The sequence below is a fragment of the Gigantopelta aegis genome, chromosome 11 (assembly GCF_016097555.1).
Source record: "Gigantopelta aegis isolate Gae_Host chromosome 11, Gae_host_genome, whole genome shotgun sequence".
In the NCBI taxonomy this organism is placed as follows: Eukaryota; Metazoa; Mollusca; class Gastropoda; order Neomphalida; family Peltospiridae; genus Gigantopelta; species Gigantopelta aegis.
Window position 1 is genome coordinate 23,476,555 of NC_054709.1, and position 25,191 is coordinate 23,501,745.

General features: G+C 36.8%; 1 protein-coding gene across 1 annotated transcript in view; it reads right to left on the reverse strand.

The window, feature by feature from the left end:
• LOC121385096 (V-type proton ATPase 116 kDa subunit a1-like) overlaps window positions 1-25,191 on the reverse strand; it is a 62,772-nt gene that overhangs the window by 19,664 nt on the left and 17,917 nt on the right. Inside the window, exons 6-12 of the mRNA XM_041515632.1 lie at window positions 16,394-16,500; window positions 14,535-14,661; window positions 12,837-12,919; window positions 10,197-10,290; window positions 9,794-10,006; window positions 7,769-7,919; window positions 4,951-5,090 (exon numbers count right to left, since the gene is read on the reverse strand). Of these exons, the coding sequence (XP_041371566.1) occupies window positions 4,951-5,090; window positions 7,769-7,919; window positions 9,794-10,006; window positions 10,197-10,290; window positions 12,837-12,919; window positions 14,535-14,661; window positions 16,394-16,500 (915 nt within the window). The remainder of the gene's footprint in view (window positions 1-4,950; window positions 5,091-7,768; window positions 7,920-9,793; window positions 10,007-10,196; window positions 10,291-12,836; window positions 12,920-14,534; window positions 14,662-16,393; window positions 16,501-25,191) is intronic.

Here is a 25,191-nt window from a genome sequence, read left to right on the forward strand (position 1 = left end):
ATTTTACATTACAAATTATTTATGGACTCTGAACATAGACCTGTTCGCCACAAGATTCAACAAACAGTTAGCAGTTGTTTACGTCTTGCCAATACCATATCCACAGGCACTAGACGCAGACGGCTTGGTCAGTTGGGAGGGTCTCAATGAAAACGCCTATCCACCACCAATATTCATCCCAAAAGTCCTACAACAGTTTCAACAGTTCCGTTGCCGTCTGCTACTCATAGCTCCAAGATGGCCGAATCGTCTGTGTACGATATACAGATTTGCTGCCCCTGGCGGATCCAGATTCATTACCTCTACCAGATTGGGATCATCTTCTAATTCATCTGGCATCCAGAAAGTCCAAATCCACGACTCTTTCATCATTTTCTACCAGTGATTAAGAAAAAGGGGGTTTTCGGCAGCCACTTCCAACGCCATGTTGAAAGTTTATCGCTCATCGACTACGGCGGCCTACAATCTCAGATGGTTATAATTTCACAGAAGGTGCATGAAGAAGCAGATTCTACCACAGACTCTATCCGTTGTTCAGTTAGCAGAGTTTCTCATGTATTTCAGACACTCTCTAAAACTGAAGGGGTCCACAATCGCGGTTATTTGTCCGTGATTGCTACTGTCCGGGATCCTGCTACCAAAACGAAATTGGCTCTGGTTCCCGAATTGCATCAAGGGGTTTAAGCAACATGTTCGGTTACAGAGATTTCGGCCACCGAAGTGGGACCTCAATCTCATCCCACGAACTTTGACAAAAGCTCCTTATGAGCCCATTAACACAGCTTCTTTAGAGGTTCTTACTAGGAAGACTTTGTTTTTTTCCTTGGGTTCGCCACAGCTGCTAGAATTTCAGAGCTTCATGCGTTAAGACGTCAACTTGGTTAAATTTCGACGTCAAGATACGGCTGTACATTTGGGACTTTTAATGGACTTTACAGCCAAGAACCGTATGTCAAATCAGCCCTCACGGACATACACAGTGCAGGATTTGTCTTCAATTCTCGATGAACAAGATGAAGACCTTTCCCTGTGCCAGTGGGAGCCTTTCATCACTATATTGAAAAGACTAGACACAGAAGGCTTTTCTTATCATGTAATCAGAGTCATGTATGAGACATTTCGAAGAATACTGTTTCTGGTTGGATATGATATCCTATTCTTCGGGCTTATCAGGATGAGGGTTTACCTGCGCTATCCGCTTAAATCCTCATGAGCTAAGAGCGCTGGTAGCCACTATGTCTCTTCACTGTAACACCCAGTAACAGACATTTCAGCCGGGTGTTTCTGGGCTACGGATTGGGTTTTTGCCAATCACTATCTGTGGGATGTTTCCACAGAGGATGTGGATGGCTTCCATCACTTGTGACCGATTGTAGGGGCGCAGAATCTGGTGAACACGGCGGAGTCGGACTGCATCTTGAGATGTCCATTTCTCCGACAGGTGAGGCTCTTTTGTCCTTGCATGCTCTCACACTTACTTAAGTTGTCGCACTGGTCTGTTGTGTTCATGCATGGTTTGGTTAACACTAGCTGTTACCGCACAGTCCTTTCTGGCTAACTTATACCACATTTTTGACCTTGCATGCTCTCACACTAACTATGTTGGTGCACTGGTTTGTTGTGTTTGTGCATGGTTTGGTTAACTTTAGCTGTTATAGAGGGGATGATTTTCTGTTTCAGATTTTACCACATTCCATTTCACATTTTTGCAAATTCATTTTTTTTTCTATTTATTGTGTTCAATTAGTGTCATGTTTTATTGTTATAAACTATATACATTTGTTTTATTGTTCCAGCTCTGAGCTGGTTGCTATTGCTATTTTTTTAAATACCTGTAAATATTTTTGTTGAAACAAACTTTAAAAAAAAAGAAGTTAAGTAATGTTTACTTGCTACTATTACACGCACTGGTGTATAAACTGCACCTTTAAATACGCCGCAGTTAAAACAAAGCCACAAACTTAACTGCGGTTAATTATTGTTTGTATTTAATAATAATAAAGAGATTCATTCTCCCTTAAATTCAAACAATAAATAATTGTTGATTTCATCTAATGGATTATGGGTAAGTTTCATTTATAAACAAAACACACCATTGACAAACCCCGCTATTTTCATGAAAATATGAACAAGAATTTTGGTAATGCATTGTTTGTTATCTTACATTAGTTGCCAAAAAATATATATAAATAAATAAAAAAAAGTTTGTTTGTTTTATTTAACGACGCCACTAGAGCACATTGATTTTTAATCTTATCATCGGCTATTGGACGTCAAACATATGGTCATTCTGACACTGTTTTTAGAGGAAACCCGCTGTCGCCACATAGGCTACTCTTTTTTACGACAGGCAGCAAGGGATCTTTTATTTGCACTTCCCACAGGCAGGATAGCACAAACCATGGCCTTTGTTGAACCAGTTATGGATCACTGGTCGGTGCAAGTGGTTTACACCTACCCATTGAGCCTTGCGGAGCACTCACTCAGGGTTTGGAGTCGGTATCTGGATTAAAAATCCCATGCCTCGACTGGGATCCGAACCCAGTACCTACCAGCCTGTAGACCGATGGCCTGCCACGACGCCACCGAGGCCGGTATAAATAAATAAATACATGATAATATTTTATTTGTTCCAGTCTGATTAAGAATTACTAGTAGCCTACTCACTCGGTTACACATGTATGTTTCTTTGTAACCTTATTAGTGTGCCGTGTGCACAAATTACATATTCAAACTAGGTCAGGTCAAGCTGGATATAGGGCAGTGATAGTGAACCAAAACTAAGCACTGTTCTGTCGATCGTTTAGTTTCCACATTATTTTATAACTGTTAAAAAAAAAAAAAAATTGCCTAGAATTGTATATTCAGAGCCGGTTTAAGGATCCGCAGGGCCTGTAGCACAAATAACAGCGGGGCCCAATTCCCAAAATATATTTTGCAACCCCCTCAGGGAGAGGGGGAAAATGACCTGGGGAAAGTGTACACAATGCCTCACCACGGGACCCCCTTGAAGTGTAGCACATGCTACATGTGCTACTATAATAAACCGGTGAGAAGAAAAGTAAAATGCTATTTTTGTGTGCAATTTAGAAAACAATCGGTTCAGAAATAAATAACGTGTAGTAAATTCCATAGCATGAAAAAAGGCATTCCCTGTGGGACGGACTATAAATGTGAAATGCTTCCGTACAGATAACGAATATGCCTGAAGTTTTACGAAATTACATTTTCCAACAAAAGCATCGTGTAAATTGGTTATGCTTACGAATTGTAAAAAGTATTATTGAAAAATATCGAAATTGAACGTACTAGAAATCTTATTATATAATCAACATTCTAAAATTGTATCAGTACATGTTTATTTTTATATTTCAAGTTAAATTTCACTGTGTAAGTGACACGGGTAAACAGTCACATGCTTTGTGGCAAGCTTACAGCAATTAAGCATAACTTCCGAGAATGAACAGTTCTGAAAGTGTTTAGGCATACTGTGCACTCCATGAAAGTTCGCATACAAAAATACTATTATCAATATTGAATCTTACAACTACCAAAAATATTTATTATGGTGCTTGAACCAGAAATACACCTTTTGATGGTTATTTTTAAAAAAATCGCGAATTCCATTTCAGTTACCAAATTCTGCGATTCCGTCCGTTTTTCTGTGATCGCGGAAAATCATCCCCTCTACTGTTACCGCATAGTCGTTTCTGGCTAAATGTTACTGCGCTTTGGATTTTACATGCTCTCACACTAACTACATTGTTGCACTAGTTTGTTGTGTTCGGGCATTGTTAGGTTAACTTTAGATAGTTACCACACAGTCGTTTTTGGCTAATTGTTACCATACTTTTGAACTACACTCTATCAGTCATAAATACTAACGTCTTGGGAGGTTTTTTGCTAGTTCTTTGTTCTGACGGATGCTAACCATCACTCATGTTCAAGATAACATTGTTTGCATGGTTCCTGAGCCGTGCATCCTTTTGGTTGGGTTTTTTTCTTTGAATGGCATAAATCTTCCTATGTGTCAGAACTGTTCCTGTATTGCGAAACCCACCTCCTTACTGACGAATTCTGCACATGGTCAGAGATCAGGATAGAGTATAAAGAAATGCAATTTTCTCTTTTATTAATACTTATCCTGACCTCTGAGGATAAGCCCACCCAACCTCCGCGCTTCCGTCGATACATGGGCGCCACTCAGGTGAAAGAAGGAAGTTGAGGTCACGTGACCGGAACTAGGAAGGTGTACATCGGAAGATTTCGTAGCCATTTGGCTGTTGAATGTTCGGACCGTAAGGTGGAAAATGGGAGAAATGTCAAAGTAAGAGATCAGGATAAGTATTAATAAAAGAGAAAACACTTAAAAGTTTTCTTCAATTGTAATTAAAAAATAAAATGTTCTGCATCAATGTACATGTATGTCATAATTATATTTCTATAGCACTGCTAATGAAATTGTTTAATAACTATTCCTGAAAGGGAAAAGAAGTCAGACTACACTAATGAACCAAGCATAAAATTAGATGAAAACATTATTGATTTATTAATTAGTTTTGCAACATTCTCTACATTTACATGTACCAATTATTTCATAAATTAATAATAATGCTTGCTTTTCACTCGCCTAAGTGTTTTGAGGTGTGCAATTTTTCGCTCGCCATGGTTTTTCAAAAGCCAAAGACTGTAATGACCATAAATACTGCACTTCTAGCCACTTATGCAGGTAGATAAAGGCAATGTTATTTATTTTGTGCCCAATTTTAATCAAGATTAACTGATAATAATAGAAACACATACAAAAATAATACTGATTCATATATGTAAATTAATATGCAAGTATTTATAAAACATTTAAGTGAAACTATGTGAGCAAAAGTTATAAATTTGTACCCCCTCAAACAGGTTTTTATCAAAAATTAATCCAGTAGTCAGAAGGATAAATACCTCATCGTCGATCTTCTTAGCAGCCAATTCTTTTTCTCTGAGCACGAGAAACAATGCGAAGAGAAACATGATCATTCCATGGCCCATGTCGCCGAACATCACCGCAAACAGAAACGGGAATGTTATTATTGTGTACGGAGCTGGAAAGAAAGGAATGTTTGTTTAATCACAACTCAGTACATTTTTAAACTACTACTATTTGGTTTTTAACATCTGTTATTTCGGCACTTGCTTTAGACGGTGAGGGCAAAAAGAGAAAAAGAATGTTTGTTTAACGACACCTCAGTATTTCTTAACCCTAACCCATTTTCTTTCTAGGGGAGGCCCCCCATACCCCCTATCGACTATGTTTGCAATCAGCACACACATTATAAATATTCAATTCCATATAGTGTCATACCCAAAAATTTCTTTCAGGCAGAAACCTTGTAAAACTACGACTATTTGGTTTTTGACATCTGGTTATTTCGACATTTGGTTTAGACAGTGAGAGAAAAGAAAGGAAAGGAATGTTTGTTTAACAATGGTTATTTGCTGTCAGATATAATTATTATACAGTGAAACCTGTCTAAACCAGACCCTGTTAATATCGAAATCCTGTCAAAACCGACTAAATTTCATGGTCACAAATGTTCTCTTATTTAAACAATGTTTTAAAAATCTGATAAAACCGGAACCTGTCCATTTCACAAACCGGATTGATTTTTGGTTCAGAAATGTAAAATCCTTAATTAATTAACATGAACAAACTGGCGTAGTGTCAAACACGACTACCAGAAAACAATGCTGGCCGGAATTTATGCTGTAAAACATCCTGTGTTACGTCACAGGACACCAATTTCCGGGGTCTTAGCCCAGCTTAGCAGACAGGGTAATTAATGCTCGATTGTTTTCAACTGTCCTGTCTGGTGCAGTGCACATTCTTTTCATCTCCAGACAAATCTCAGATATTCACACATTTGGGTTTCCAGCCTTTGATTTTTGGTCAGTGCGCTTTGATAATGAAATACTGACATACTGAGAGTAGACCGGCCTCAGTGGCACAGTGGTTAAGCCACTACACTACAGGCTGGTAGGTACAGGGTTCAAAGCCTGGTACCAGCTCCAACCCAGAGCGAGTTCTTAATGGCTCAATGGGTAGGTGTAAGGCCACTACATGCTCTTCTCTCTCACTAACCACTAACTGAGGTGTGTGCCCAGGACAGCGTGCTTGAACCTTAATTGATATAAGCACGAAAATAAGTTGAAATGAAATACTAGAAACAACTAAATTTAGAGCAAGTACACACACGTGACTTAATTTGTATTTTATACACTAAATACAAACCATTTTTTTTTCTTTTCTACGATAGAAACCAGAAATATGAACACTGAATTTTGCTAAGAAAACACAAAAATAGCTTGACCACCACAGGCTAATCGTAGGCATGTGGAATTATCTGTCATTTTGCAACCTTAATTATGGTAAAAACTAAATTACATTGAAATTTGTTGTTGTTTTTATTTCTATTTTAATGTCGGTTCATAAATAAGAAAAAATTGGGATATAGCGACATTATTATCAGTCCGACAATCACATTCATTCGGCAATTCTCGGACTTGTTTGTTTACAGTTACAAATTCGATGCTGATGTCAAGGGAAACAACTCTGTAATCTGAAATGCAACCTTCTAAACACCGGATCCTGTCAAAACCAGATAAATATTTGGTCCCCGAGGTGATACGGTACAACTCCTCGTCATATTTTAAACTACAGCTATTCAGTGTCTCCCATAAGTCAGGGGCAAAGATGTCTCCCAGCCTATGGTACTGTTGACAGGTAAAAATCAGTGAGTATGGTAGAATTTCGACCATTGTATGATCATTTTAATTGTTGGCTGAGACATTAAATCCACTGGCACCACATAAGCTACATCTAAGAATAATCAGCAAAGGATCTTTAGTATCCACTTTCCCACAGACAGGACAGCACATACCACATGTACCAGTTGTGGGAAGGCCTCAGGATTGAACATTTCATGAGAAACACTTTTTTCAGGTCCATACCCTGTGATCATGACATCGGAATCCATCGGAAACTGTTTTTTGGCAATCATGGTAATAGTGGAGTATGTTACACTATAACGAGTGACAGACTTTTCATTCAGTGATTTTTACTGACATAATATTAGCAACAATTATTTCTCAAAATTCAGGATGCCTGTGTGGGGAATTGATGGGAGCGCCTCCCCCTTCCAGCCCCCCCCCCCCCCCCCTCCCCCACCAATTCCATAGAGGACAATCAATTCTGTGACTCATTGCACATCAGGAAGCGCTCTACCACTGCAATCCTCAAACGGCAGTTAATGTTGTCGAGATATAAATTGCCGTAGGTTAGGGATGTCACCGACAGCACTTTTGTGCAACTGCCTAAAAATATTACTGCCTCAAGTAAAGATCCTCAATGACGGCAAACTGTATACACCAAAATGTATACACAACTTTGTACATTTAAAATAGACTTCGTACAGCAAAATAACCTTTCAGTCATGTTTAATCATTGCAGAAGGTCATTTTAAAGAAAACATTCCAGTAGGGCGGATCAAAATTGGGGCAGATCAGTAGGCCTTTTCACCAACAGCATTTTAAATTTGATGACAATATCTTCAGTTCAAGCTCTGCACTGAGCTACATCCCCCTCCCTCCTCCCCCACCCTGAATTAATGTATGTTTAAGGACACCCCGGCACAAAAATAGAGATTGGCTATTGGGTGTCAGTATGATTTTCCCTGAATTATGGCAACAAGATAGCAGCAAGCAGCTGTCAAACTGCAAGTACCTGGGTTGATCTCCCGGTAGCTGGCCACGCCGTAAGCATCCACGATGGCCTGGAAGCCCTGGGTCAGCTTGTTGGTGCGGTTGTACGTGGGTGGCTCCTGCTTCGTGATCATGCGGTTCAGAATCGACGGAACACTGCTGCCACTCTGCTCCTGTTCACAGACAAATAAAACATACATTCAGCAGATGATGTACATTCTTAAATTCACTAAATCTGTAAAAGATGTACAGTTAAACCTGTCTAAACCAAACCCTGAATATACCAAAATCCTATCAAAACCGGCCATATTTCATGGTACTGAATTCTGTCTTACTCAAATCAAGTATTAACCTTCAAACTACTGCAGGCGAGATAGATATCTCGCCCAACGTCACGCTAGTCAACCTATTGTACACTGTATACAGTGTATTCCCCAATTCATATTTCCCACTGTTTTGCACATGTCACTCACCGGAAACCATTTGTTAACAGGAAACTGAACACAACTCAGCTTCTTGTGTCTTTAGATTTTCAGTGGAAAATACATTGGTTTTCAGCAAGTATGTTTGCTTGGCAAAAATAGCAGCACGTCGCAGTCATTTCAGGGATCGATAGCCGATTGTGACAGCTATTTTGATAATAAATTTGATCGTTTTACTAACAAAAATCACCAAATATTGGGATATGAATCATAGTTCTTTCTTTTTTTAATATTCTGGTCAGAAAGCCACTGTTATTGGGAATAATGGACATAAATACTGGACTGCTAGCCACAAATACCGACTTTTTCGATTTTTTGCCTAATTTTAATGAACATTTAACCTTCTGACTACTGCAGGCGAGATATCTCGCCAGACGTCACGTCAGTCGATATACTGTACACTGTATACAGTGCATTCCCCAATTCATATTTCCCGTCGTTTTGCACACGACACTCACCGGAAACGGAAATATAATTAAAGAAAAAAGATTTTTTTTCAAAATGGTGGTTTTTGTTTTGATTTTTTCAATTGAAAATACCTTGAAATTTTGAGTTCAAAAAGTGGTTTTCGGCAAGTATTTTCGCTTGACAACAATGGCGGCACGTCGCGGTAATTTTCAGGGATCGATAGCTGATTGTAACAGCTAATTTGATAATAAATTTGATCGTTTTACCAACAACGAAAATTACCAAATATTGCAATATGAATCGTAGTTCGGGTTTAAAAAAAAATTCTGGTCAGAAAACCACTGTTATCGGGAATAATGGACATAAATACTGGACAGCTGGCCACAAATGCCCGTAAGTAAACGCAACTTTTTCGATTTTTTGCCTAATTTTAATCACCATTAGCCGATCTAAAATAATAAAAAATACAAAAAAAGACACGAAAATAATACTTACCAATTCATATATGAACTTTATTTCATGTATTTATCAAACATTTAAGTGAATATATGTGAGTAAAAATTATAAACTTGTACCCACTCAACGTGGTTTTTGTTAAAAATTAATCCAGTAGTCTAAAGGTTAACTGATCTAAAATATAAACATTTGAAAAATACACAAAAATAATGCTTACCGATTCAAATATGAACTTTATTTTATATATTTATAAAACATTCACTTGAATATATGTGAGTAAAAATTATAAACTTGTACCCACTCAACGTAGTTTTTTGTCCAAAATTCAGTAGTCTAAAGGTTAAAAACCTGATAAAACTAGATACTCGATAAAACTGTGATATAGTGACATTACTATTAGTCCTTGTCGCTCCTAGTCACAATCAATCGGCAATTATCGGACATGTTCGTTCACAGTTACAAATAACTGTACTCTAAAATGCGACCCTCTAAACACCGTCCTACTCAAGATTTCGTGCAAGGAAGTTGTGCAGCGAAATGTCTTGATTGCTATCCCCCCCACCCTGGGGGCTGTGATTAATGTACTTGGTCGTGCAACACCTTTCCCCTGCATAAAATATTTCAAATACTCGCTGTTTCTCTGTGTAAAGCTTGTTGAAATACTCATCATTTCTCTGCGTAAAGTTTGTTGAATTACTCACAGTTCCCCTGCGTAAAGCTTGTTGGATTCGGTCAAGGTCGTCGACGGGACACCAGCACTCGGCTATCAGACACTTCTGGGTGACGTCCAGGTTGAACATGTTCAGTGTGTGATAGATGGCCTTGATTTTTCTCACTTTGATGAACCAGACTTTGATGTTTTTTGCCGCTGCCACCAGAACGCGATGGCGGTGGTCCCCGGTCTGGCCAAGAACCTGAAGTAGAGATCACTGTGCACTGAGAGGAAACAAAGGAATGTTCACTTAAAGGTAGATGTTTTTGTGTTTTAAAAACAATGTACGATATAATATAATATGTATTATCGCCCCATGCGATAAATATATGTGCAGCTTTGTAGTGATTTCTAAAAATTAAATAAATATTAAATAGCCCTGTGAAAATTACCGTGTTGAGATCTTCAATCCTGGTCATCACACCGATGGCCATCTCACGCCGCTCAGCCTGGGTCTCGGGACACGGGTACAGAGTCGCTCGGAAACTGAAAAATAAAAATAAAATATATTTTAATCCACAGAAATAAATGTCTTGCCTGCTATAAACTGATTCTATGTCAGTCAAAGATGAGTTCATAAATGTTTATCTAAATGCATGTTAGAAAAATAATTTCTACAGAAGAAATAACTTGACTGATATAGTTTAAAAACAATAATTTTTCAGAATAATAGTTTACAGTCAAGTTATAGGTTTAATGTGCACATTCAGAACAAATTGTTGTAGTGCATGCCTGTCATGGGCATTGGTGTCGGCCCATGCCAGCTCCTCCATCCAGGACAGGAAAAGGTGATGGGGGGGGGGGGGGGGGCAGAAGCGACTGCAAGTGCAAGAGAGCACAAGCAGCCCAACCAGGGTTGGTAGTGGGCGGGGCATAATAGTTTCTGGCATTCGTCCTTTTGTACATTAAGAAAATCAATCCTTGGAGTGAGCTTGAGCGAGCTTGAGCGAGCTCCAAGGATTGATTTTCTTGAGACAAGTGTTAGAAAAACCATCCACAAAAGGACAAGTGGCAGAACTATTTTCTAGTTCAATGATTCTTATAATTTTAGTATAATTATTATAAATTTCACTGCATTTTATTTTGTACCATAACATTACTCCTTCTCTCAGCTGATACATATTATGGCACTAAAAGGAATGCATGCAGCGTTACATATTACATGACGTCAGGTACTACCTTTGCTTAGAGAATGACATATTCAACAGGTAGCAACTGCCGTCTATCTCTTAAACGACAAGACCAATTCACCAATGAAAAGGGCACATTATCGTCTAGAGGATATGTGCTAGATGATTTTTCTAGCACGGCTTTCTGGAACCTTTCTACTGGTTGACTGAACTAGAATTAAATGTATCGTCTACTATAAACTGATTTAATATCAGTCATAGTCGCATCCATAAATATTCATCTCAATGTATGTTTAAAAAACCCACTAAACTTAATATTACATAATATTGTATATAATAAATAAATTGTGATGTGATATTCATTGTTAATCTAACTTAGTTCTTTCACAAGAATTTGAATTATTGTGATGATGCATTTATTGATGGGTTCACTAAGATAAACCCCCAAAAGTGCTATTTTACAAAGGAGCTACCTTTCAATAAACTACATTAAATTAAATCAACAATTTGTTCCAGTTTCAATTTCGATGAACCAATCTAAATAATGTGTCAATATTACCTTCAAGAAAATACGCAACGTTTTCTATTTGACTTTAATCCTACGGGATATTTGCAAAATCAAGAGCACCAAAACCAACCCTCGGCTGTAACCGACCCTGGTTGGGCTGCTCGTGCTCCCTTCCACATGCCAGCATGGGTGATCCCCTCTCCCACCAAACCCTTTCCTGTCCTGGCAAAGGTCGACACCTGCTTCCATGAAAGTTGTGCACTACAACAGGTTTTACTGAATGTGCACGTTAAAACCTATGACTTTATCTGACCTATTTTACCTTGAATGTCAATTCAATGTCTGTTTTCAAACCATACATACAAAAACAAATGGAAACCCAGTGGGTTTTACCTCATTTTAAACTGTTAATAATTAAAGTGGCAGACCCTACTGAATGGTGTGCATCATCAACTTAAGTTGGGTAACTGACATACGAACAGAACAAAGGGTCGCATCATCAACTGAAGTTGGGTAACTGACATACGAACAGAACAAAGGGTTGCATCATCAACTGAAGTTGGGTAACTGACATACGAACAGAACAAAGGGTCGAACAGAACAAAGGGTCCCATCATCAACTGAAGTTGGGCAACTGACATACGAACAGAACAAAGGGTCGCATCATCAACTTAAGTTGGGCAACTGACATACGAACAGACAAAGGATCGCATCATCAACTTAAGTTGGGTAACTGACATACGAACAGACAAAGGGTCCCATCATCAACTGAAATTGGGTAACTGACATACGAACAGAACAAAGGGTCGCATCATCAACTTAAGTTGGGTAACTGACATACAAACAGACAAAGGGTCACATCATCAACTTAAGATGGATAACTGACATACGAACAGACAAAGGGTCACATCATCAACTTAATTTGGGTAACTGACATACGAACAGACAAAGGGTCACATCATCAACTTAGTTGGGTAACTGACATACGATCAGAACAAAGGGTCACATGAAATATTGAGCCTTGACACACATGACGTAGAAATGATGTCTTATCCTGCAACAATGGTTTCTACCGGCCAATTACGAAGGCCACATGAAGCAAAGTCATAAATATATACTAGTAGATTATGACTATGTGTAGAGACAAGCAGTACAAAATCGCTCATTTGACCTCAAGGTTATCATACAATGTAGCTGCAATAACAAAAATAATAGCTTTTCCACATAATTTTTACGGACTGCAGGATGAAAATAATAACTAGTTAATGACGTAGGATATTGGCTTTATCCTGTTATGGCTGAATGGGATATCCTACGTCATTAACTAGTCATTCTCGATTTACACACTCATGGTAATGTGTTGAAAAATTGTGCAGATAAAATGAACATCTCACCCTTCACAGATCTTTTTCACTCGAGATTTCAACTGGTCTCCTTGGAAGAAGATGATGAACACAGACTTGTAGACCTGGTCACCCTACAACAAACACACAAACAAGGCAGCCATTAGTCAAAAGGAACAGCAGTGGAAGAAAAACAAAACTGTTTTGTTTAACAACACCACTAGAGCACAGTGATTTGTCTAAATCATCGGCAATTGGATATCAAACATTTATTAATTTTGACATATAGTCCGAGAGAGAAAACTTCCTACATTTTTCCATTAGTCGCAAAGGATCTTTTATATGCACCATCCTACAGACACAATAACACATACCACAGCCTTTGATATGCCTGTCATGGTGCACTAGCTAGAACGAGAAATAGCCCAGTGATAAGGATTGATCCCAAACTGACCAGCCATCAGGCGAATGCTTTACCACTGGACTACGTCCCGCCCCGCTGGTCATAAGAGGCAGGACGTAGACCTGTGGCAAAGCACTCGCTTGATGCACAATCGGTCTAGGATCGATCCCCATTGGTGGATTGCAGGGCTCACACTGGATCAACTTTTGGTTCAGCCAATTTTCAGATATATAGTGTTTCCTTGAACAATATTAAAATGTGATTAATTTAAGGAATATTTTATTAGCCAAAGACTAAATGTTGTAGCCACTTTGTATAAAAATTAGGAATTGGCTAATTTGGCAATGTACAAGGCGAGCCCTGCCATTGGGCTATTTCTCGTTCCAGCCAGTGCACCAAGACTGGTATATCAAAGGCCATGGTATGTGCTATCCTGTCTGTGGGATGGTGCATATAACAATTTCCCTTGCTACTAATGAAAAAAACTGTTGTGGGTTTCCTCTCTAAGACTACATGTATATGTCAAAATTACCATTTTATGTTTGACATCCAATAGTCAGTGATTAGTAAATCATTGTGCTCTGGTGCCGTCATTAAAAAAAGAAACACACTTTGGGGGCAAGGGAAATCAAGGCAAAAGAAGTGATCTGAAGGCAAGGAAAGAGCAATGGAGAAAGGGAAAACAAAAGCAAAGCAAGGCAATCATGGAGGCGAAGTGATTTAAGACAAAGGAAGGGGAGTAGAGTGAAGGAAAGAAAATTTAACTTTAAAATTTGTTTTGTTTAATGATACCACTAAAGCATACAGATTTATTAATCATCAGCTACAGTATGTCAAACAAGTTCTTATTTTTAACACATAATATGAGAGGAAAGCTGCTACATTTTTCCATTAACAGCAATTAAGGGATCTTTTTTATGCATTTTCCCAGACAGGACAGCATATACATGTACCACAGCCGTTGATATATCAGAGAAAAAAACAATCAGAGAATTAATATGTCCACTATGGTGATACGATCCTGCAATGCAAGCACTTACTAGCATTTCAGGTACATTACGTTCTCATCTGACAGGTAGGGGAAGGGAAAAGAAAAGAAATACAATGCCAGTAAGGGATGTGAATTGATTTGAAGGCAACAGAAGGGGATTGAAGAATAAGGAGGGAAGGCAAAGCAAGGGAGGAGAGGGGGTAAGGGGAGATGAGTGACGAGAGGAATGAAGTCAAAGGGAAAGGGGGGAAGGGATGGCAAAGGAATGGAAGGAAAGGGGAAGTAAAAGAAAATAGGTTTGGGTATTGCACTAACTGTCTATGTGATACAATACACCATTTATTTATTTACTTACAGTAACTGGGTCTTCCAGGGGTGACTCTATTTCTGCCTGCCTGAGAAAGACATTTCCGCGACATGCTCTCCACAACATGCGCTCAAACGCTGGAATTCTCTCACGAAGAATCACCCCAGCTACAAATCTATGACACAAAGTAACAAGACATATTTTCAAAAACATGGAATTATCTTGTAAAATCACCCTAGCCACAAATCTGCGACACAAAGTAACAAGAAATATTTTCAAAAACATGGAATTATCTTGTAAAATTACCCTAGCAACAAATCTACGACACAAAGTAACATGAAATATCTCCAAAAACATGGAATTCTCTCGCGTAAAATCTCCTTAGCTACAATTCTACGACACAAAACAACATGAAATATCTTCAAAAACATGGAATTCTCTAGCGTAAAATCACCCCAGAAGAGTAAAATTATGTACCCTAAAATCTTGAAAATTAATGGACATACATGTACATGTATTTCTATAATATTTTGACAGATTATAGTAAAAAAACTGCTGTTTACAATTTATTAAAGTGTATGAAATGCAGAGTCCATTTCAAGACATTTCTAACCCATATCCTCCTAATAGGGAAACTTATAGTCTGTTTTATTTTTATTACATTAACTCAAATTATTTTAGCAGAAAGCCTGTACAGTGGTATAAATGTATCCATCAACCAGTTACTAACTACATGCATGTAGGTAAAAATCACACAAACCAACTTCAAGTTAACTACAAAGGTACATGCAAAATAATGAAATGTTCTGAAATGTTAGTTTTTAAGGATTGTCCCCAGTTACATGCACTTACATGTACTACACATTTTCCTGTAATTTATTTTTCACTTTATACCCAATTACGGTTCCAGCAGGCAGTCACACATTATTATCACATTCCTTGCATAACTGACTCAAGACTTTCAAAATTGTAATGTGTTGCTACTAGGTGTAAACAGTGGTTTCCTTCATAATCTCTGGCAAAACAATTTATAATACATTAAAAATATTTATCACATACATCTAGATGTATCCATTAAAATAGAACCAGTTAACCTGTTGGTCATCCTTATTCAATTTTGCAATATTATAAATTTATAAATACATGTAGTTACCGAAGAAATGTTTTATTTAACGACGCACTCAACACATTTTATTTACGGTTATATGGCGTCAGACATATGGTTAAGGACCACACAGATTTTGAGAGGAAACCCGCTGTCGCCATTACATGGGCTACTCTTCCGATTAGCAGCAAGGGATCTTTTATTTGCGCTTCCCACAGGCAGGATAGCACACACCATGGCCTTTGTTGAACCAGTTATGGATCACTGGTCGGTGCAAGTGGTTTACACCTACCCATTGAGCCTTGCGGAGCACTCACTCAGGGTTTGGAGTCGGTATCTGGATTAAAAATCCCATGTCTCGACTGGGATCCGAACCCAGTACCTACCAGCCTGTAGACCGATGGCCTGCCACGACGCCACCGAGGCCAGTTGTAGTTACCGTTACAGTAGTAAATGAAATTATTTGGATGTAATTTTCTTGTTTTGTAATTCATGGTATAATCTTTACATATCACAAGTAAAAATTTATATTTTAAATAGTTTTGGTCATTAAACAACTCTGAGACTGACACTTTAAAATCAATATATAAATGTACAGTGAAACCTCTCAAAAACGGACCCTAAGTAAACCGGAATTCTCTCAAAACTGGACATTTTTCATGGTCCCTTTTAAAAAAATCACTGCAGAACTTAACCTCTCTAAACTGGATACCTCTTTTAAGCAAACAATTCACTTGGTCCCTAAGGTGTCCAGTTTAGAGGGGTTTCACTATATATATATATACACACATACAATACTTACCCGAGTCGCAGTGCCTGCCCCGCCCGCTGCGTCTCCTCCCCGAGAAGTCCGACACTTTCCTCCGCCAGACTTGGGTCGTGCAAGGCCTGAGTGTGATGAAATTCAGCCTGGTGTAACACATGAGACAACAGCCTTCAATAACCCCTCCCGCTCGTGCAAAAACAACTCAAGTCAGGGTGCAGCAACAACAATGTTAACACAAATCACACAAGTGTGTGTGCGCATGCAAACAAAAACATTTAAAGCCACTGACCCTAGTTAGTTCACAGTGTAAATTAGTTTCAAAGTTATTACAGTGTAAATATTTTCAGTTATTCTACAGTGAAAAATATTTTCAAAGTTATTACACAGTGAAAACTATTTTAAAACTTATACAGTGAAAAATATTTTCAAAGTTATTAGTGTAAAATATTTTCAAAAATATTACATGATGTAAAATATTTTCAAAGATATTATACAGTGTAAAATAGTTTTCAAGTTATTACACTGTATACAATATTTTCAAAGTTATTACACAATGTAAACTATTTTTAACAGTTACAGGTTGTTTTTTTACACTTGACAAATTATCAATTTTGGTAAATTCAACGTTTCTCGACATCCTGGTATTTATAGTACATGTACAATGTAGGTCAAAAGTAATTGTTTGCAAAACCAAAAAAGAAATGTAGCTAAAATATTAGGGTCAGTGGCTGTAATCTACACTTAATCAATATGTAAAGGTATAAAAAATAACTATATTTCATGAGTTTAAACTGTATGACATTTTATATATCATGAGTTTAATATATTCCTAATCTATATTACATGTACATTGCTATATACATATCTATACTTCATGACTATTGATACATAATCTATACACATGCAGGGATACTAAGCTGGTAATAGTGACTATGGAATACTTTGTAACACCTACACGTACAACTCTACCTATTACATTCACTGTTATACCGGAAATAGTGATTACGGAGTACTTTGTAACACTACATGTACAAATAGTACATACTGCTATAACATCAACTATACTTAATAACACTACAAACTGTAGCAAACATGTCTATGTGTATATAATTACACATGTGTACAATTGGGTTCAAACCAGGAAGAAAAACATGGACTGCTGGAAATAAGGCAGTATGGGGTGTGGGGAGGCTTTGAGTTAGTGTGAAAACTTAGCACATCCGAGATGTATTTCAGAGCATTATGAGATCCAAAATAATAGAATCACACAAGCTAAATACCAAATGATTTCTAAAATAAAAAATAAAAAATTGTGCTTTTTGCAGGCTGCACATGTAGTGTATGTACTTCTACACTGGTGACTACATTAAATATTTACATAACAATAACTATACTTCATAATACAACAAACACTGTATTCTGCTATACATGTAGTAACTATACTTAGAACTCTATATAGTATGTACATGTACATGTACATGTGTAAATGGAAGGTCACTCACCAAATTCGCCAATTGCAAATTTTAAGTACAAATGGCAAATTTTATTTTAATTTGGCGAATACAAATTGTGTAACAATTGATATTTTGTTGCAAAATACATGTAGCTATAGGTTTTGCATTTTAAAAATAGTTTGGCAAACTTTTCTGATCACCCAGAGTTAGCCCTGAAATGGCATTATACTTGAACTATAATATTGAGTAACAAAAGAAGTTTCGTAACACTATAAATGGCATTATACTTGAACTATAATATTGAGTAACATAAGAAGTTTCGTAACACTATAAATGGCATTATACTTGAACTATAATATTGAGTAACAAAAGAAGTTTCGTAACACTATAAATGGCATTATACTTGAACTATAATATTGAGTAACAAAAGAAGTTTCGTAACACTATAAATGGCATTATACTTGAACTATAATATTGAGTAACAAAAGAAGTTTCGTAACACTATAAATGGCATTATACTTGAACTATAATATTGAGTAACAAAAGAAGTTTCGTAACACTATAAATGGCATTATACTTGAACTATAATATTGAGTAACAAAAGAAGTTTCGTAACACTATAAATGGCATTATACTTGAACTATAATATTGAGTAACAAAAGAAGTTTCGTAACACTATAAATGGCATTATACTTGAACTATAATATTGAGTAACAAAAGAAGTTTCGTAACACTATAAATGGCATTATACTTGAACTATAATATTGAGTAACAAAAGAAGTTTCGTAACACTATAAATGGCATTATACTTGAACTATAATATTGAGTAACAAAAGAAGTTTTGTAACACTATAAATGGCACTCTTCTATAAAATTAATTTACCACATATTACATGTACATGTATAAAGCCAGTACCACATGACTTGTATATCAAGGGCTATGGTATGTGCTGTCCTATCTGTGGAAAAGTATGAATAAAAGATCCCTTGCCGCTAATAGAGAAACAAAATATAACTGGTTTCCTTTGAAGACTACGAATACATTGTATACTGTGTGAAAATCATCAAATGTTTGATACCCAGCAGGTAGTAGGTGATTATACCGTGTGAAAGTCATCAAATGTTTGATACCCAGCAGGTAGTAGGTGATTATAACGTGTGAAAGTCATCAAATGTTTGATACCCAGCAGGTAGTAGGTGATTATACCGTGTGAAAGTCATCAAATGTTTGATACCCAGCAGGTAGTAGGTGATTATACCGTGTGAAAGTCATCAAAATGTTTGATACCCAGCAGGTAGTACGTGTGAAAGTCATCAAATGTTTGATACCCAGCAGGTAGTACGTGATTATACCGTGTGAAAGTCATCAAATGTTTGATACCCAGCAGGTAGTACGTGATTATACCGTGTGAAAATCATCAAATGTTTGATACCCAGCAGGTAGTACGTGATTATACCGTGTGAAAGTCATCAAATGTTTGATACCCAGCAGGTAGTAGGTGATTATACCGTGTGAAAGTCATCAAATGTTTGATACCCAGCAGGTAGTAGGTGATTATACCGTGTGAAAGTCATCAAATGTTTGATACCCAGCAGGTAGTAGGTGATTATACCATGTGAAAGTCATCAAATGTTTGATACCCAGCAGGTAGTAGGTGATTATACCGTGTGAAAGTCATCAAATGTTTGATACCCAGCAGGTAGTAGGTGATTATACCGTGTGAAAGTCATCAAATGTTTGATACCCAGCAGGTAGTACGTGATTATACCGTGTGAAAGTCATCAAATGTTTGATACCCAGCAGGTAGTAGGTGATTATACCGTGTGAAAGTCATCAAATGTTTGATACCCAGCTGGTAGTAGGTGATTATACCGTGTGAAAATCACCAAATGTTTGATACCCAGCTGATACTGATAGTAGGTGATTATACCGTGTGAAAGTCACCAAATGTTTGATACCCAGCAGGTAGTAGGTGATTATACCGTGTGAAAGTCATCAAATGTTTGATACCCAGCTGGTAGTAGGTGATTATACTGTGTGAAAATCACCAAATGTTTGATACCCAGCTGATAGTAGGTGATTATACCATGTGAAAATCATCAAATGTTTGATACCCAGCAGGTAGTAGGTGATTATACTGTGAAAATCACCAAATGTTTGATACCCAGCAGGTAGTAGGTGAAAATAAATAAATTATACTGTGTGAAAATCATCAAATGTTTGATACCCAGCAGGTAGTAGGTGATTAATTAATCAATGTGCTGTAACAATAACCGTTTGGTGTGGTTATATGGTACTTAATTCAAAGAAGGAATGTTTGTCCAACATCAGCTGAATCAGCACATTTACAAACTATGATTATGTGTGGTCCAACATATATGTATATTGTTGAGAAAGAAACCAGTTGCCACCACATACATTGTAGACTACTCCTATTAGTAAACCAGGGAGGGATCTTTCACAGGTACATGTACATACATGTATGTTTTGACACACAGAATAGATTCATAGTCAGGTACCGGTAATATAGATTTTGATACAGCAGCTGGTTGGGATTGTTGGAAAAAACAACTAGTCCATGTAGGTCGATCAATTGTGCAGCCCACTGTGCCTCAGAGGATTGCTCTACCACGGAGCTACAGTCTGGTGCGTTCATTAATTCAAGGTTATGGCCCGTTGATGTACCATTTTTAGTGTTTTTCTCGGCAGCACACAAATGAACAACCAATACAATGCATGCACAATGCTATTTTAAAGAATTCCTGGAAAGGAACAGAGGGTAGTGTCTATGGGGATGGGTATGTAATACAAATATGAATCAGGGAAAGATAATATAGGGTTGCAGGTCTCCCATTAGACAAAATTAACACTACTAAAGGCTAAACAAACAAACAAAAATGTGTCCTTCTGGAAACCCAATCCTACTTAGGAAAAACGGACCAATCATAAAAAAAAAATTCAATGTATTATTATCATGGTTTTATTATTATTATTAATATGCAGGTAAAAAGAGTACAAACACAACTTTGCTATCATTTTATCTGGACCGGTAAGGATAAATGTGGTAGATTTTTTGGTTGAAAATGTAATAAATTAAGTTGACATACACTGTACATATACAATCTACCTTAAAAAAATTCTGCATGTTTCTGGAAACAATTGTTTTAATGCCTAAACGGAAGGTGGGTTTTTTTTTTTTTGGAACAAGGCAAGATGCTTACCCATTGTTGCAGGCAGGATTACAAGATAAATAATGTTTTTAATAATGTAGATTAAAGGTAAATGCTTGTTGTAGATAATTTGAATATTAAATATTTTGTAGACAAAATTTCTGTGAGAAAAGTTACAAAATATAGTTACTTAAAATAGTCAAACAGCATATTTATAACACACATTACAAATAAAACAAAATGCTTTAGCTACACAAACAGCTTTAAACGTAAGAAAATAACACTTTCATTTCATTTCATTTCAACTTATTTCCGTGCTTATATTCAATTCAGGTTCAAGCACACTGTCCAGGGCACACACCTCAACTATCTGGGCTGTCAGTCCAGGACAGTGAGTTAGTGGTTAGTCAAAGAGAAGAGGGTGTAGTGGTCTTACACCTACCAATTGAATCGTTAAAACTTGTTCTGGATGGGAACCAGTACCAGCCTTATGTCCGATGGCTTAACCATGACACCACCGAGGCCCAAGTGGTGGCGAGTCATATACTTAAAAACTTCAACATAATGCAGAAATCCCATCAGACTGAGTCACAATTATTTAAGAGCGAAAAGGTTTTAAAACAAAATTTTGGAGTACATTGATTTATTAATCATTGGCTATTGGAAGTCTAACATTTTATAATTTGGACATTACTGTCTTATAGAGGACACCTGCTACGTTTTTTCCAAAAGAAGCAAGGGATCTTTTATATGCACCAAGCCACAGAGAAGATAGTAAATAACCTGGGGCCCAATTCACTAAACTCTCATAACTTTGCAATCTCGCAGTGCAATGATAAAAGACTTTCAAAGAGGATGCTTTGTTGTCTAGCTGAACATAAGAGACCTTTGTGAATTAGGCCACTGGCCTTTAATAAACACTGGCTGGAACGAAAAATAGCCCAAAGGGTCCACTGATAAGGATCAATCCCAAACCAACTGCACATTTTCAGGCTGTACACCTGTTAAAACCACCAATAAATTACAAGTCATTTTTCAAGATGTATATGTTACAGGAAATATGTATTATCAGGAAATATGTATAATTCCTGAAAATTTCAGGAAATATGTGTAATGTCTGATTCACTCAGGAAATATGTGTAATTCCTGAAATTTCCAGTAATTATACATATTTCCTGAAATCTGATGGTGAAAATTATACATATTTCCTGAAATCGTTCTAATGAGAAAACCAATAGTATTTAAAGAATAGTTTGTATCATGTCTGGCATGAAATAACAACAGCAATATGTTTCTAAATTGAAATACATTTTTATTGAAACATCATTTTAAAACGGAAACATAGCACATTATTTCAACATAATACATATTGGAATGTCTAGAGTCTTGTTTAGTGTTCACATTAAGGTAGGAGTGAATTGCACTTAGGAGAGTTTATTTGTACACAGCAGTGTTGAGTGACACCTAGAGATGCACTGCATCTTGGCCTTGAAACACCGGCAACGATTAGTTTGACAACGCTTGGAACCAGCACAGTTGCACTTGGTAAAACCCTGCCCACCACAGTTAGATTCAAGTTGAACAGCTTGGCGGAGAGAAACGGTATTCTCGGTGATGAAATCATCTGCAGAATACAACTTGGTAGCACACACATCAATTTGGTTGCGTGAATATTTACCACTGAGAGTGCCACCTTTCACAGCAATACTGTATATGTCATTGTCACTGCATTCAAAGTACAGAGGAGCTTCATCTGCGTGCTCACGTCGTCTTATCAGCCTCTCACTGTCACCACACTGAAGAACTTCATACTTCTTAAGAAGGTAGTATTGGTGAGAAGTCTTCTTGGAGACACTAGCAGTTTGCAGCAGTTTACTGATAATTTTGTCATACTCTTCTTTAGGGATCAGAACTCTCTTGTTGTCTTCATGTCTTGAAACGTATGCTGGTGATCCATAATTGCAAGTGTATAATGGACTGGAAATTGATGGACGTTTATACCAGTAAAACTCAAGTGTTTTGATTACTAATCTCTTTTTGCCCAGCATTTATATGGAAGCTATCTCAGGAATTGTCATAGCTAATCCGTAGGTATGTTTGAAGTAATTAACAAGCCTTCTCACATAAGATGAAGAAGTATCCCCTTTTGTTTTTATAACCACTTATTACTTTACATCAAAGACATTCATAAAGACATTAAAAACAGAGGCACATTGATACCAGTCAAACTTGAGTGTTTTGATTACTAATCTCTTTTGCACAACATTAATGAGAAAACCATGTCAGGATTTGTCGCTGCTAATCCTTAGGTATGTTTGAAGTAATTAACTAGCCACTGCTAATCCTTAGGTATGTTTGAAGTAATTAAGAAGCCTTCTCCCACAAGATGAAGAAGTATTTTCTTTTCTTTCTTTAACAAATTACTACTTTACATCAAATACTGCTCTTTAATTACTATTGGTTTACTCTTCATGGCCCAAGAGAATGCTTTCAGGAAATATGTATAATTTTCACCATCAGATTTCAGGAAATATGTATAATTACTGGAAATTTCAGGAATTACACATATTTCCTGAGTGAATCAGACATTACACATATTTCCTGAAATTTTCAGGAATTATACATATTTCCTGATAATACATATTTCCTGTAACATATATACCATATGCTATTTAGTTCATGATTCTAATTTCATAATGCAGAAGTCAGAATTTTTCACACTCTATCCCACTTAAAGCCTTCCCACACACCATGCTATTTTATTTGCAGCAGGCCATATTTATTTTGACCTGCTATACACATGAATATATATATATATATATATATATATATATATATATATATATATATATATATATATATATATATATATATATATATATATATATATATATATATATATATATATATATGAGGAGTTCAGGCGCAAAACCCAGTAAGTCCATCTGACTTTGTTTTAAAATGAAGATTTTTACCTGATGGTAATTTTAATTCTCACTAATTCCACTTTTCGTGTCATGATATGGTTATGGAGCAATGAACACAAAAATATTACTGTAAAAAATGAACCTTTATTAAATAACTTGGTAATTACCAAAATGTGATAGATTTTTCTGCAAAACCAAGTAAGTCCACCTTCGGTTTCTTTGCAAAACTCATTAAGTCCATTTCTGGAGACTAGTCTTATGGAAATGTTGCAGAATCAAACAACAGACAATTAGAAACATCTTAAAAGTGAAGGTTGAATTAAACATTTACAAAAGAAGAACTTTACTTGTCCATGGATATACCAAAGTTTGGCAGTTGCTGGCCTATTGTTCCTAGCCTTCACAAAGCGTTAAAACTGATACTTATTTAAAACGATTGTGCCATCCCAGTGTAATAACAATGACAGTAACATACTCACTCTAGAATTATAATTATGGAAAGATGACTGGAAAATAATGCCAGTTGGGGCACAACATACTCCATCCCCCATTGGAAGTCATCAAAAGATTACACGAAAGTTCAGTCAGTCATCTCGCCCCCTCCCCAGTTTAAACACACATCCATCGATTTATTGAAATTGGGCTAGTGAGTGTTAAAAGTAATTTTTCACAATATTGAACAAACTGGCACACCACATAATTCCTGGTCACAAGTGCGCATGTTACACGAGGAATCAAACCTTCACCACTGTAGTGAGCTGTTTTGGCTATAGAACTGGCCGAACTTCGTGGCCGATATTGTTTACGCTTTCCTGTTGGTGATAACATCACAGGTTCGTCAACTACATCATAAGTTTTCATAACTAGCGTGGATAAATTGGCCAAAATCTGAAGGAATTATACGAATTCAGGGCGCAAAAATGCTTATCATGGGCGCGGCCATTTTACGCGTCATGTGATCTGATGCGCACATGTGATTGGCGGTCTACAAGCTACGTGGTTCTGCAGGCAAACTCAGATGGCGTTTACGAGGTTCTGCAAAGAAATCGTATTCTAGCTTGGTTTTAGAATAGGACTAACGGGCTTTGCTCATCGGGTACTAGCGACTGAGAAGGTTTGTCTCCAACGGTTATCTCAATTTTCATGGATGTGGCGTTTACGAGGTTTTGCGCCTGAACTCCTCATATATATATATATATATATATATATATATATATATATATATATATATATATATATATATATATATATATATATATATAAAAGAATAAGAATAATAAAA